The sequence below is a fragment of the Sphaerodactylus townsendi genome, linkage group LG15 (assembly GCF_021028975.2).
Source record: "Sphaerodactylus townsendi isolate TG3544 linkage group LG15, MPM_Stown_v2.3, whole genome shotgun sequence".
Lineage (NCBI taxonomy): Eukaryota > Metazoa > Chordata > Lepidosauria > Squamata > Sphaerodactylidae > Sphaerodactylus > Sphaerodactylus townsendi.
In genome coordinates this window covers 28,070,334-28,085,119 of record NC_059439.1, presented here as the reverse complement: position 1 = coordinate 28,085,119, position 14,786 = coordinate 28,070,334, and the positions used below count along the sequence as shown (strand labels likewise).

The following is a 14,786-nucleotide window of genomic DNA, read 5'->3' as shown; positions in this document are numbered from 1 at the left end:
TGCTACCCAAAACCCACTTATTTATCGCAAATTGCCAACACGGCAATTTAACCTGAACACTGAGGTTTTAGTTTAAAAAAAAAACAGTTGGCAACCGTGCAACTCTTCCAATGGGTGAATTGCGACCCTAGGAGGGTTTACTCAGAAGCAAGCCAGCAACCAAGCTTACTCCCAGGTAAAGGATCATGCTTTAGTTCTTCACATGAAAATCAGTGGGGTTTAACAGTGCTTAACAAGGTTACCTACACTGCTTTCCCAAAAACTAGGTCTTAAGTTTAATGCTAATAATTGAGCCCAGCAGCCCAGGCCAGCCTAGATGTATTGGGGGGGGGGCACTCTGTTTGCGTGTGCCCGCAGAGAGGGCTCTGAGTGCCACCTCTGGCACCCGTGCCATAGGTTCGCCACCACTGGGTTAGAGTGTTGAATTAGGATGTTGGAGACTCAGGTTTGAATCCTCGCTCTAATATGAAAGTTTGCTCGGCTAACTTGGTCCAGTTGCAGGCTCTCATCCTAACCCACTTAGTGTTTGAATCAAGTCTTCTCAATTCCAGCCGAGATCTGAAATCCATTCTGAAAGACTCAAGTTCAACCACAATTGGGGGGGGGTGGGAGGGGGGATTTTGCTTTCCTTTCAAAAAAGTATCTGTCATCCAACATTCATTCCAATTACTGTCCGTGCCTTATTTCATTAAAAAAAAAAAAGGACATCGTACGCTATCCCTATTGCTTATCTTTCTGAAAGTTATAAATGGATACCCAATCAATCCAATTTCCCTGCCTACTTCCTGTCGTCGCAAGGAATGAATCACCGTAGACAATTTCTAAAGAGCGAACGCTTCCAACAGATCTTGTCAATTGCAGCACCTGCCCCACAGTACTCGGCAACTTCCAATATAATCTTTCTAAAACTGGAATCGGTCATAACAACATCAGCTTGGACCTGCCTGAAATTTCTTATACCGCAAAGAGTAAACAAAACCAAATTCCTTTCCAGAATCAGAGGCCCCTTCCGCACAGGCAAAATAATGCGTTTTCAAACCACTTTCACAACTGTTTGCAAGTGGATTTTGCTATTCTGCACAGCTTCAAAGAGCACTGAAAGCAGTTTGAAAGTGCATTATTCTGCATGTGCGGAATGAGCCAGAGTGCCAAAGGAGTTATCGTGGCGGATTTATATGGGATATGTATACCAGAGCTTTCACTTACAATGTTTTGGGATGTTGCGGAAAGGAACCCAAGCGTTGACTGAATGAAGAAAAGGGATAATTCTACTTGCCATCTATCCATACTACAGAAGGAGGAGGTGTTAAGCTATGCTTTGTTATTCTGTCATCAATTTGCAGCCAACTTGTGATAACCCCACAGGGTTCTCAACTAAGAGACATTCAGAGGTGGTTTGCCACGGTCTCCCTCCGAGCAGCAACCCTGGACTTCCTTGGGGGTCTCCCACGCAAGTACTAACCAAGGCTGAGTCTGCTTAGCTCAGTGGTGGCGAACCTATGGTACGGGTGCCAGAGGCGGCACTCAGAGCCCTCTCTGTGGGCACACGTGCACAGAGTTCGTCATGTGATAATAGTGTAATTATTTCAGGGAGATTATTAGCATTAAACCTAAGACCTAGTTTTGGAAAAGCAATGTAGGTAACCCTGTTAAGCACTGTTAAATCCTACTGATTTTTATGGGAAGAACGAACGCGTGAACCTTTTCCTGGGAATAAGCTCGGTTGCTGGCAATGAGGTTTGCTTCTGCGTAAACCCTCCTAGGGTCGTGATTCACCCGTTCGAAGTGTTGCAGAGTTGCTTCAAAGCAAAGCCACCGACTACCACCAAGCTTACTCCCGAGTAACGCGTGCCTCGGAGCCAACCGTTTTTTCTATACTAAAACCTCAGTATTCAGGTTAAATTGCCATGTTGGCACTTAGCGATAAATAAGTGGGTTTTGGGTTGCAATTTTGGCACTTGGTCTCGAAAAGGTTCGCCATCACTGGCTTAGCTTCTGTGACCTGACAAGAACAGGCTAGCCTGGCAAGAACAGACAAGAACAGGCTATCCATTCCGGGTTGAGCTCTAGCAGGAGCTAGGCTGGATGGCCCTTTTGCCTCGTCCAAGTGGCATGAAGGTCTTAATCTGACATCAGCAACCAGAGTCCCTGAGAGGATTGTTTGGCATCTTGCCTAAGATCAGAAGAAGAAGAAGAAGAGTTGGATTTATACCCCCCTTTCTCTCCTGTAGGAGACTCAAAGGGGCTTACAATCTCCTTTCCCTCCCCCCTCAACACCCTGTGAGGTGAGTGAGGCTGAGAGAGTTCCAAATAACTGTGACGAGCCCAAGGTCACCTCACTGTTGGAGTGCCCAAGCTAATCTGGTTCACTAGATAAGCCACCGCAGCTCAAGTGGCAGAGCGGGGAATCAAACCTGGTTCTTCAGATTAGAGTGCACCTGCTCTTAGCCACTACACCACGTTGGCTCTCTTTAGAGAATGATATTGACCAGGCTGGTGTGTAGGGGTTAACTGTGAACCTTAATCTGGAGAACCGAGTTCGATTCCCCACTCCTTCACATGAAGCCTTCCAGGTTGCCTTGGCCCAGGCACAGTTCTCTCAAAATTATCTCAGGCAGGCAATGGCAAAACAACTCTGAATGAGTCTTACCTTGAAAACTCTACGGGGTTGCTATAAGTCAGCTGTAACTTGAGGTCACTTTCTACCACCACAGTGACCAGGTGGTATTATTAACCCCCACGCTGTGAAAAGTTTTAGCTGCTCCTTTTCTCTTTGAAAGGGAGACAACTGTTTTCCAGGCCTGTTGGCACCCTTAATACTTAGGCCATAAGAGATTTCCAGACTGGCTAGACCAAGTGTTGATATCAGGAACCTACATTTGCCTCAAGTCAGCGGGACCTGGGTGCCTCAAACATTCGAGGTGAAGCAACCTGTATCCCCGGTGTAGACAGGTGGTTGCAACTGGTGAAAAATGTTCTGGTTCGCTTCAAAACTTTCTCTGCATTGTTCTTAGGGTTGCTAAATCTGGATTGGGAAGTTTCTACGAGTTGGAAGTTGAGCCTGAAGAGGGCAATGATGGGGGTTTGGGGGGGGGTAAACCTCATCAAGGTTTAAAGCCATAGAGCCTATCCTCTAAAGCACAGGTGTCAAACTCACAGCCCTCCAGATGTTATGGACTACAGTTCCCATCATCCCCTGCCAGATTCATGCTGGCAGGGGATGATGGGAACTGTAGTCCATCACATCTGGAGGGCCGCGAGTTAAATCCACTTTCTTCACGGGAACAGATGGTGATCAGTTGTAATTTAAGAGATCTCCAGGTCTCACCAGGCGGTTGGCAAACCCAGAAGCTTGAAAAACCACACGTAGGGGCAAAGACGTCCCTTCTAAAAGTTACACCCCAGTTCACAGCCAATCAAAGACTCCCCTGAGGCCACCTTTCCTTAGATGAAAGGGCAGGTGCTTGGTAACCTCATACTTTGTAATGTCTGAAGGGAAAACCCCTGTAACATCTGGGGTGGTCAGGTCCCCCTTGACCACTGGCAGGGATAGTGGGTGGGCAGGCCAAACCCTCCGACCAGACCCTACTTGTCTCCTGATGGTGACAAATCGTTTCCACGGGCAGGAGCATCGAAGCAAACCTCAGGAGCCCCGAAAACATTATTTTGAAATATTAATATTCCAAGCTCAGCTGCACATTGTAGGAACACAAATTGCGAAGGGAAAAGAAAACGCATGCCCAAAGAGGGGGTGGGTGCACGCTAACTAAATCTAATACTGTGCTAATCTGGCGCTCTCGTGAGTCAAAAGACTAGACAGATAAAATATAGAAAGGCTGAAGGAAGCAATTCTGGTTAGCTGGAGAGGGCTTGCACAATTTATGGGCCACTTAGTCGAACGCAGCCCCTCCCCGTCCATGTACTCAGCCCTACCAGCTGACTGTTTTTTACAATCCCTGGAAGGCAGCAAACTAAGAGCCCCTTTGACCCCCCCCCCCCCCAACTCCCTGGAAGAGAACATTGGACTATGATTGAACTGCTAGGCCAGAAAGTTTCTGGCGGATCTGGTCGAGAGAAAACCCAGCTGGGTGAGACGAGGAAAGGATTTCCAAAGGTTTAAAACTACAAATGAGAAGAATTAAGTTACACGTTAGCAAGAAGATCTAGGGGGAAAATTAGACACGGCAGACAGATTAGCTGTTTACTTGAATGTAAAACATCCAGATTTCCTATGTCACAGGTGTCAAACTCGCGGCCCTCCAGATGTTATGGACTACAGTTCCCATCATCCCCTGCCAGATGGTGGGAACTGTAGTCCATAACATCTGGAGGGCCGCAAGTTTGACACCTATGTCCTATGTCAGTGATGGCGAACCTTTTTGAGACCGAGTGCCCAAATTGCAACCCAAAACCCACTTATTGATCACAAAGTGCCAGCACGGCAATTTAACCTGAATACTGAGGTTTTAGTATAGAAAAAACGGTTGGCTCCGAGGCATGCGTTACTCGGGAGTAAGCTTGGTGGTAGTTGGTGGCTTTGCTTTGAAGCAACCGTGCAACTCTTCCAATGGGTGAATCATGACCCTAGGAGGGTTTACTCAGAAGCAAGCCCCATTGCCAGCAACTGAGCTTACTGCCAAGTAAAGGATCGTGCTTTAGTTCTTCGCATGAAAATCAGTGACGCTTAACAGCACTTAACAGGGTTACCTACACTGCTTCCCCAAAACTAGGTCTTAGGTTTCAGGCTAATAATCGAGCCCAGCGGGTCATGCCAGCCTAGATCTGTGGGTTGGGGGGGGGGCACTCTGTTTGCAAGTGCCCACAGAGAGGGCTCTGAGTGCCACCTCTGGCACCCGTGCCATAGGTTCGCCACCACTGTCCTATGTGTTCGTTTAGATCAGGGGTCTGCAACCTGTGGCTCTCCAGATGTTAATGGACTACAATTCCCATCAGCCCCTGCCAGCATGGTCAATCAGCTGGCAGGGGCTGATAAGGCTCGTCCTATACATCTGGAGAGCCACAGGTGGGAGGCACTAATGATGTTGTTATATGATGCGAGCACTCTCTCTCTTCTTCCCAAGGGGGACTGAAAACAATCCACAATATCTGTTTTCCTCCCTTCTCTGTTTTATCATCACGACATGAAAGAGATGAAGTAAGTTCGGCTGATCGAAAGTGGCTGGCTGAAGGTCACACAGTTCGCTTCCGTGGTAGGTAGGACGGCCGGCCAGCCTCCCAGGATTGACTGGAGATCTCCTGCGGTTGCTACAGATCTCCAGCCAATGAAGATCAGCACACCTGGAGAAAGGGACCATTTTGGAAGGTAAACTGTATGACGTTATACCCAATGGAAGTCCCTTTCTTCCCCAAATCCTGCCTTTCTTGGGCTCTCAACCCTCAAAATCTCCAGCTATTCCCCAACCCAGGGCTGGCAACTCTAACGGCTGGGTAGAGATTCGAACTTGCGTCCCCCAGAATCCTGGTTCAACACTCTCATATTAAGCAGAAAGGATGGAGACAATTTAAGAAGAAGAAGAGTTGGATTCATATCCCCCCTTTCTCTCCTAGAGGAGACTCAAAGGAGCTTACAAACTCCTTTCCCTTCCCCCCTCACAACAAACACCCTGTGAGGCAGGTGGGGCTGAGAGAGCTCCAAAGGACTTTGACTAGCCCAAGGTCACCCAGCTGGCATGTGTGGGAGTGCACAGGCTAATCTGGTTCCCCGGGTAAGCCTCCACAGCTCAGGTGGCAGAGCAGGGAATCAAACCCGGTTCCTCCAGATTAGAGTACACCTGCTCTTAACCACTACACCACAGGTGGCAAGGAAGCCACTGGATCCTTTCCTCCCGTCTGTGTTTTACTATGAGACCGCTGTCTTCAAGGCAGAGTTATTTCAAGTCCCGAAGCCCAATTGCATAAAATATTTATTGTTACACTTTCACCCTGCTTTTCCTCAATGGAGTTTGATGTACCATGCATGGTTTCTTCCTTTCTCCATTTTATCCTCTCAACACTCCTTTTATTATGGTTATTATTATGGTTATTGCGGCAGTGACTAACCCAGTGATGGTGAACCTTTTTGAGACCGAGTGCCCAAATTGCAACCCAAAACCCACTTATTTATCACAAAGTGCCAACACAGCAATTTAACCTGAATACTGAGGTTTTAGTTTAGAAAAAATGGTTGGCTCCAAGGCGTGCATTACTCAGGAGTAAGCTTGGTGGTAGTCGGTGGCTTTGCTTTGAAGTTACCGTGCAACTCTTCCAACGGTTGAATCACGACCCTAGGAGGGTTTACTCAGAACAAACCCCATTGCCAGCAACCGAGCTTACTCCCAGGTAAAGGATCGCGCTTTAGTTCTTCACATGAAAATCAGTGGGGTTTAACAGCACTTAACAGGGTTACCTACACTGCTTCCCCAAAACTTAGGTTTAATGCTAATAATCAAGCACAGTGGCCCAGGCCAGCCTAGATGTGTGTGTGTGGGGGGGGCTGTTCGCACGTGCCCACAGAGAGGGCTCTGAGTGCCACCTCTGGCACCCATGCCATAGGTTTGCCACCACTGGACTAACCTATACTGAATTTCATGGCTGAGACAGGATTTGAACCAGTCTTCTCAGGATATAACCTGACCCACTAGCCACTATGCCAGGCTGAGCTTTTGGGATGAACACGCACTCATTCCCTTTATAGGACACTCGCAGCTCCACAGATCTTTTGGCACTCTGTCAAGCTCGCCTCTAATTTTCAGGAACGGGACCAGATGTTGGAGGAGATAGCGGCTTTGAGTGGGAAAGCATCCAGTGAAGAAAGCTTTATTTAGAGGATGATGTTACAAATAGCCCCTCACTGATCACCTCCATCTGACAAGTTTAGAAAAATTGGTCTGTCCTCCCTACTCTGTTTCAGGATATTTAATAACTAACATGAGCCAGCGCGGTGTAGTGGGTAAGAGCAGCCAACTCTAACCTGGAGAACTGGGCTCAATCCCCGCTTCTACATATGAAGCCTGCCGGGTGATCTTGGGACCAGGCACAGCTCTCTCAGAACTCTCTCAGCCCAAACAGAAGCAGGAAATGGCAACCCACCTCTGAACATCCCTTGCCTTGAAAATCCTGTATGGTCACCATAAGTCAACTGGGACTTGAAGGTACTTTCCACTACAATAGCTAGCATAGGCCCCTTCCGCACACGCAAAATAATGCGTTTTCAAACCACTTTCACAACTGTTTGCAAGTGGACTTTGCTATTCCGCACAGCTTTAAAGAGCACTGAAAGCAGTTTGAAAGTGCATTATTCTGCATGTGCGGAATGAGCCATAGATACGGATGGGCAGGGAGGCAATTAAAAACGATTGTTGGTTAGAAATATGGTTTTATTTCCATGGCCATGCCACAGTATCCTATTTTAGATAAGAACAGTGAACTGAATAAGAGAAGTGAATTGAGCCTACAAAACAACCCCCCCCCCCCCCCCAATTTATTCAGGCAGGGCATGATTTTAAAAAAAACGTGCTCCGTTTGTCTTGAAGCCAAAGAACGCTAGAAACACTCCACAGGTTAAAGTTCTGTATCCAGAACTGTGAAACTCCAGAGAGACCTCATTCCAGTTGTCAGTTCTATCACAGAGTACCACAACGTTGAGCTGACTAATAAAACATGCTTCACTTTCTGGAGAACTTATTAGCAAATGCAAACGCAGAAGTTGGCCATATGTGGACTAGGGACCAGGATATATTTGTAGGATATTCCATTAGTTTGCGGTGAAGAAAGTAAATAAAAAGGATTGCCAGTTTTGGGCCAGGAAATTCCTGCAGATTTGGGGACGGCGTCTGAGGAAGGAGGGGTTTCAAGATGGCAGGTACCTCAGTCTTGTGGAGTTCAATCTCCCAAGCAGCTATTTTCTCCAGATGACTTGATCTCTGCAGTTTGGAGATCAGTTGTAATCCTGGGAGAGCTCCAGGCCTCACCTGGTGAGTGGCAACCCTATCCACTCTAGTCACCTCCAGATCTTGAGAACTCAGATAAACAGGATATACCGATGATGAGTTTATATTAGAAAAGGATACAGCCAAGATTTTGACCTGAGTACCCCGATTTCCTGAGACAAACGGGTGAGTTAGTCTCTTCTACAGTCCCTCAAGTGCACTATGACCTCATAACCACCATAGTATTATAGGTTTTTTAAAAGGAGGGAAATGTAGTTGAGAGAGAAAGAGTGGAAGGTCCTATTCCTTTTTCCAAATACTCTGGACAATTTCCTAGGCCTTTCGAACCCCTTTTAAAATAACAACTCTAATAGTAACTCTAATAAATAGTAACTCTAAATTTGACCCATCTGTGCAAGGCCACATGGAAACCGGTCAGGCTGAGGTGATCTGGTGCACACGCATAGCGGCTAAGAAAGAAAAAAAACACGATCTGGGAAATCCCTGGTTCAATTCTCCGCTCCGCCACAAATTCACTAAGTAGCGCTTGCAAGCCACTGACACCCGCAGCGCACTATCTGTAGGAGTAGTAATGCCGTCCTACCTTGCACGACTGTTGTAAGGATGACAAAACGTTTTTAAAGCTCTTTAAGCACAGTTATACAATAATCATAGTTGCTATTGTTGTTATTCCCTGGCCCACAACCAACTGTTTAGACTGCACTGTCTTTCCAGACAAACACGCTAAAAACAAAACAAAAAAACAAACCTACTTAAAATTATTCTAATCACAAAATCGAGGCTTCCTGGTCACTGTGGCGGTGCCAAATTTTAGCATGTCCTGCCCAGTTGGAACGCCAACGAATGTCACACATTGCGAGGGACCCAATTCACCATTCCCTCCCCCACCCCCCGCCCCCCGCAAGTCAACATATTTGTTTTTTAATGTGCAAACTCTTCATACATGCTCATGTGCTCCTTCCGCCTGCAAACAAACACCACTTCCTCCCATCCCCTCCCCAGGAGAATCCAAACTCAGCATCTTCAGGGTTGCAAAACGCAAATGAACAAGGGAGCCCTGCGGGAGGGGAGACGCATTTGTATTTGTTTTTTTAAAGAAAAAAATCAGATCTCTGCCACTGATGTCCCTTCGGTGACCTTGGGCATGTCACTTCAATTGCCTCCCACCGATGCACTTTACTACACGAAGGAGTCTCATAAATAATCATGAGAGGAAACAGTATTGTCAGAAACCTTTCCTGGCAAAAAAGGAAACTCTCCTCAGTTGGACAGAGGCATCCATTTGCTCTGTTTGTTGTTTTTTTCCTCTGGTGTCGGTTTTTTTTGGGACACAGGAAACAGCCAAGTCCTTTCCTCTCCCCTCCCCTCACGTTCCCCATCCACATTCCCGTTTAGACCTAGATTCCTGAAACATATTAGCACCAACGGGGCCTCCGCCGCCACCACGGCCAAGAAATGATTATTCAGCAAAATCCCACCTTCTCTTCTCCCCTCCTGCCTCTTCCGCCTCTGCTACCCACCTGCTCCGAATCTTTATTGTTATGATTTTTTTTCAACATTTCAAAATCTCCAAAACACAGACAAGGAAACCCCCCCCACCAAAGTCCTGCTTCCCCTTGTCACTCTCTTCCGCCACTGCAGTAATCCGTCCCTTTACAAACCACAATACTCATCGTACACACTGAATCTCTCTCTCTCTCTCTCTCTCTCTCTCTCTCTCTCTCACACACACACACACACACAAATTGAGGGATTCAGGCAGCGAGAGAGGCCTGGTGGTTTGGGTTTTCCTGCATCATTGCAGAGAGATAGATGGGTCCCCCCCTCCCTCCCCCTCCCATCCAGCAAAAGAGGAGAAGAAGCTAGAGCAGATGAATTCTCTTACTGCCCAGCCTTGGGCATTGAGTCAAGCCGTCTTTCTCCCCACAATCTCAGCCGTACAATCGAATCGGCATCCCTGCAGAGAGTAAAAAACTCTTCCATTCATCCAGAGTGCTGCAGCAGGAGAGGATCGGGGAGGGGGGGGGGTGGAGAATTGTATAGGCCTCTCCTCAGCACACAACGCTGCCACCAGCATCCCTCTCCGGGCTACCCCTCATAAAAACAGAGTCTCGGCCAGGTAGAGACAGACCGATGAAACGGAGAGGGGTTTTTTCCCCCTCCCCTTTGGGTTGAGGAATCCAAGGGTCACGAATCTGAACCAAGTTATTCCTCTTGTTTCGCTTCCTCCCCAACCAACCTTGGTCACTGCAGCAATTTTTTTTTCTCAAAGCTATTGCTTCATCTCCTGGGCTCTCTGCTTTCTGGTCCATCGCTTGGGGAGACAGGCAACAAAGCCTGGCCTGTTTTGGAAGGATGGGCGACCCATGGCTACGTCTTCCTCCCTTCCCAAGTTCCATCTAGGAAGAAGTATTTGCAAGAGGGGGTATGCGCACACCTCTTTGCTACCCCACACAGTGGATCCAGGGAACCTAACAAACAGTCCCCAAACAACATCCGCTGCAAGGGGGTCTCTTTCAAAACACACCCTTTCCTAAAAACCAAAATCTGCCTTCCTGTCAGCCGCCATGTACAATAAACTATGTTTTTTCTTTCCTGTGCCGGCACTCCAGGCGAACTCCAGCCAATCCAATAGGCAGTGCCCTCTTCTAACTCTGACGCCGACCACTTGAACATGTCCTTCTGACGCCCCCTCCCCAAATTTACCCTCCTCTTTCCGAGAGATCCGGTTGCCCCCGACAGCTGCAGTCTTGTACCTTCTTCTGACACCAGCCCCGAACCTGTGATTCGGCTTCCCGCAGGTAGTCACCCAAAGAAACTCTGGGAAGCAGGAATCCAGCTTTCTCTCCGCCAGTTTATTTTTTTTTCCAGAGGGGCAAACCGGCTGCCTCCTTTCCCTCCAGGCCTGCTCTCACCTTCCTTTGGCCGTGGGACACAGACACTTCCAAACACAACACATCTTTTATTCATCAAGCCGGGGCCAACTTAACCTCGATCATCCTGTCAAATTATCCCTCCCCTTCTTCATCCCCTATCTCTCTATGCCAGAGGAGGCCGAGAGGAGGGAGATTTTTCTCTGCCAGCCAGGTTGTCCCGTCATGCCCACCCCCTCCCGTGGCATTGGGGGGGGCTGCCCCTCCCACCTAGCGCCAGCCTCATAAAGAGGCAGGACCCCAAGTACTCACCGGTCTGCCCCTTCCCCAGTGTTTTCTCCAGCCGGTAGGGCCCCACGTACTGAGCATGCTGTTGGGTCTGTTGTGGCTGGTAGGGGTGGACCCCACCTGCTTCCTTGCCGCCGGACATGGCTTTTGTCTGTCACCTTCCGAGCAACAATAAGAGACGGGGGGATTTGGGGTGGGGAGAGGCGAGGCGAGGCCCCCCCGATATCGCCCTATAGGGACAATACCGGGGCCGGCATCCTGAACGGTTTAGGGGGAGGGGGATGCATCAGGGAGGGGAAGGGAGGAGGGAGAGGGATGAAGGATGCTACAGTCCGGGTACCAGCATCCTCCAGCTGGTCCAGCCGCCCAGAACCAAGGATGCTGATGTTGATGCCGATACTGCCGGGGATGCAGGATGCTGATGGAGAGCCTCCTCCGGTCTGGTCCTTCGCCTCCTCTCACTGCAATCTGAAGGGATCTCTTGAGCTCTCTCCTTACATCAGCATCCGGGCAACTGGGTGACAGACACAATCCGGGTTAACCCTTGGCGGAACAAAGGCAGCGCCTCCTCCCCAGGCAGGGAAAGGGGTGGGGATTCGGGGGGCGGGGTTGAGGGGACGGGAGGGGGAAGGGGTCGGCAGGGAAGGAGGGAGGGAGGGGTGCAGCAGCTGGGTGGGAGGGGATAGGCGAGGGTGCTTTTGCATCCAAGAGGTTTTTATGGGAAGTCGGGTTTCATTGGTGTGATTGTGCGTGTCTGGTTGTGCAGGGGATATTTTGTGCATGCAAGATGTACATGTCTCTCTCTCTCTCTCTCTCTCTCTGTGTGTGTGTGTGTGTGTGTGTGTGTGTGTGTGAGAGAGAGAGAGAGAGAGAGAGAGAGAGAGAGAGAGAGAAAAGGAGAACAACCTTGTGCTTTTATGGGAAAGGTATTTATGCAATTATTCGTCAGACTGGTTTTGAAAGAGGGATGAGAGTATGAACGATTTTGCAGGAACTTGCTTGCGTCGTGCTTTATGTCCAGGTACGCGAGATCAAAGGGGTTGTGTCATGGTGTGGGCAAGAAATGGACAGCCTGACAGGATCCACACCGATCTTGCTATTTCAGGGGAGACGGATGCGTGCTGCGTGTGAGTTTGTAAATAGATTTGCACAACTGGGTGTGTTCTGCATCTCCATTACTATAACTGAGTACCTGTCCGAACGGATGCGTTCATCCTGCAATCACAGTGCATTTGGGGGTGCATGTCGGATAGGTGGCATTAGTCGGGTTTATTAATTTGCTTCTGGGGTCTCAAAGAGACCCCAGACCCCATTGTGGGGAATACTGCAGACCCCAGACCCCATTGTGGGGAGTGCTGCAGATCAACTTCCTGATGTTTAGGTGGAATCTTTTCCATCACCTTGAACCCATGACTCCTGGTCCTAGTCCAGTGGTTCTCAACCTGGGGGTCGGGACCCCTTTGGGGGTCAAACGACCCTTTCACAGGGGTCGCCTAAGACTCTCTGCATCAGTGTTCTCCATCTGTAAAATGGATAAATGTTAGGGTTGGGGGTCACCACAATATGAGGAACTGTATTAAAGGGTGGCATTAGGAAGGTTGAGAACCACTGTCCTAGTCTCTGGAGCAGCAGAAAACAACCCAGCTCCCTCACCAACATCACGACATCCCTTCAAATATCTAAACAGGGCTAGCATGTCGCCTCTTAACTTTCTCTTCACCAAACTCAATACACCCAGCTCCCAAAGTCTCTCCTCATAGGGCATGGATTCCACAACTTTTACCATGTTGGTTGCTTGGAAGGGAGGGCCACCAAGGAAGACTCTGCAGAGGCAGAAAGTGACAAACCACGTCTGCGTCCCCTCTTGCCTTGGAAGCCTCTTGCTTGGGTCCCCGTAAGCCAGCTGTTACCCGGCAGCACTTTGCACACACCATTTATTTAACAGTTACAACATTCCAAGGCAAAAAACCCTCACAAGATGGTATTGTCGAAGGCTTTCACGGCCGGAATCACTGGGGTGCTGTGTGGTTTCCGGACTGTATGGCCGTGTTCTAGCAGCATTCTCTCCTGACGTTTCGCCTGCATCTGTGGCTGGCATGCCACAGATGCAGAATGCTGCTAGAACACGGCCATACAGCCCGGAAACCACACAGCACCTCACAAGATTACTGATGAGTTATTATATCGAGGGGAAAGGGTCCGAGGTGGAAGGCTGGAAAACTCCACGGAACCTAAAAAAAAGGTGCTTGCAGAACCGTGTAGAAAAATTCGGCTCTATGGTTTGTCCGAGAGTCTTTTCCCTGTGCTGTGGTTGTAACAGGAGGATTGTGAGGTTGTAGCTACACCAGACAGCATTTCTTCAGCCACAGGTGTTGCGGGGCCAGTTATACCACGTAGTGAAATCGCACGAGTTCACGGAAAAATAGCCATCCCTGCTCAGAGTAATTGTGAATTCTTGGGGAAGAGCCCTCGGGGATATCACAGATTGGACAATGCCAGTCACATCGACAACACCTAGTGTCGCAAGTCCCACTTTTCAGCTGTTCTGAAATGCTGGCCCTTGAAAACATGTTTCTGCTGATCCTGGGAAAAAAAATCCATTCTCTTCTACGTTCAAGCACAAATCTCTTCCATTTAACCCCATACGATTTCTCACTGTAAAGTGCATACTCCATACGGCACATATTTTGAATACTCCCTGCAGTGTTGGAAATCTAGCATGTCAGGGTGAAGCTTTGCTTTCTCCCTTCTATGCTATGTTTGCATGTAAAAGGAAAGGATTTTTGTTGTAACTAAGGAGCATGTTGGGAAACAGCTTTGCAGCTTAAACCTTCTTCCCTTACATGCAAAGTTTCCGTCTTTTTTTAAAGGCACGATGGAGGCTTTTTGATGAACTGCAGAGAAGGTGCAGAGTGCAGAGAAACTGGATGTAGAGAGAGTTTTCTCCTGCTGCAATAAAAATCTTTAGAGGCACTTTGGCCCCTTCCACACATGCAAAATAATGCGTTTTCAAACCACTTTCACAACTGTTTGCAAGTGGATTTTGCCATTCCGCACAGCTTCAAAGAGCATTGAAAGCAGTTTGAAAGTGCATTATTCTGCATGTGCTGAATGAGCCCTAGTGAAACAGGTTGACTGAAGACAAACAAAACAAATTGAGTTAGCAGTGTGATGCTGCAGCCGAGAAGGCCAATGCGATTCTGGGCTGTATCAATAAGAGTACAGGGATGTGATTGTACCTCTCTATTCTGCATTGGTTAGACCTCATCTGGAATATTGTGTACAGTTCTGGGCACTGCAGTCCAAGAAGGATATTGACAAGCTGGAACAGGTCCAGAGGGCAGCAACCAAAATGGTAAAAGGTCTGGAATCCATGCCATACAAGGAGAAACTTAGGGAGCTGGGTATGTTTAGTTTGGTGAAGAGAAAGTTAAGAGGTGACATGACAGCCATGTTTAGATATTTAAAGGGATGTCATGTTGGTGAGGGAGCAAGCTTGTTTTCTGCTGTTCCAGAGACCAGGACCAGGAGTCATGGGTTCAAGGGGAAGGTAAAGAGATTCCACCTAAACATCAGGAAAAACCTCCTGACAGTAAGGGCTGCTCAACAGTGGAACGCACTACCTCAGAGTGTGGCGGAGTCTCCTGTTTTGGAGGTATTAAATAGAGGCTGGATG

At 48.4% G+C, this 14,786-nt stretch overlaps 1 protein-coding gene across 4 annotated transcripts in view; it reads right to left on the bottom strand.

Annotated features, from left to right (window-relative positions):
- BRSK1 (BR serine/threonine kinase 1) overlaps nucleotides 1-11,669 on the bottom strand; it is a 57,107-nt gene extending 45,438 nt beyond the window's left edge. For 2 of the 4 annotated variants that reach the window (XM_048517209.1, XM_048517210.1), the window contains exon 1: nucleotides 11,135-11,669. In XM_048517209.1, the coding sequence (XP_048373166.1) occupies nucleotides 11,135-11,252 (118 nt within the window). In that variant the 5' untranslated portion in view covers nucleotides 11,253-11,669. The remainder of the gene's footprint in view (nucleotides 1-11,134) is intronic. The other 2 variants (XM_048517211.1, XM_048517212.1) reach the window with 1 other exon arrangement.
- Between the last annotated feature and the right edge of the window lie 3,117 nt (nucleotides 11,670-14,786).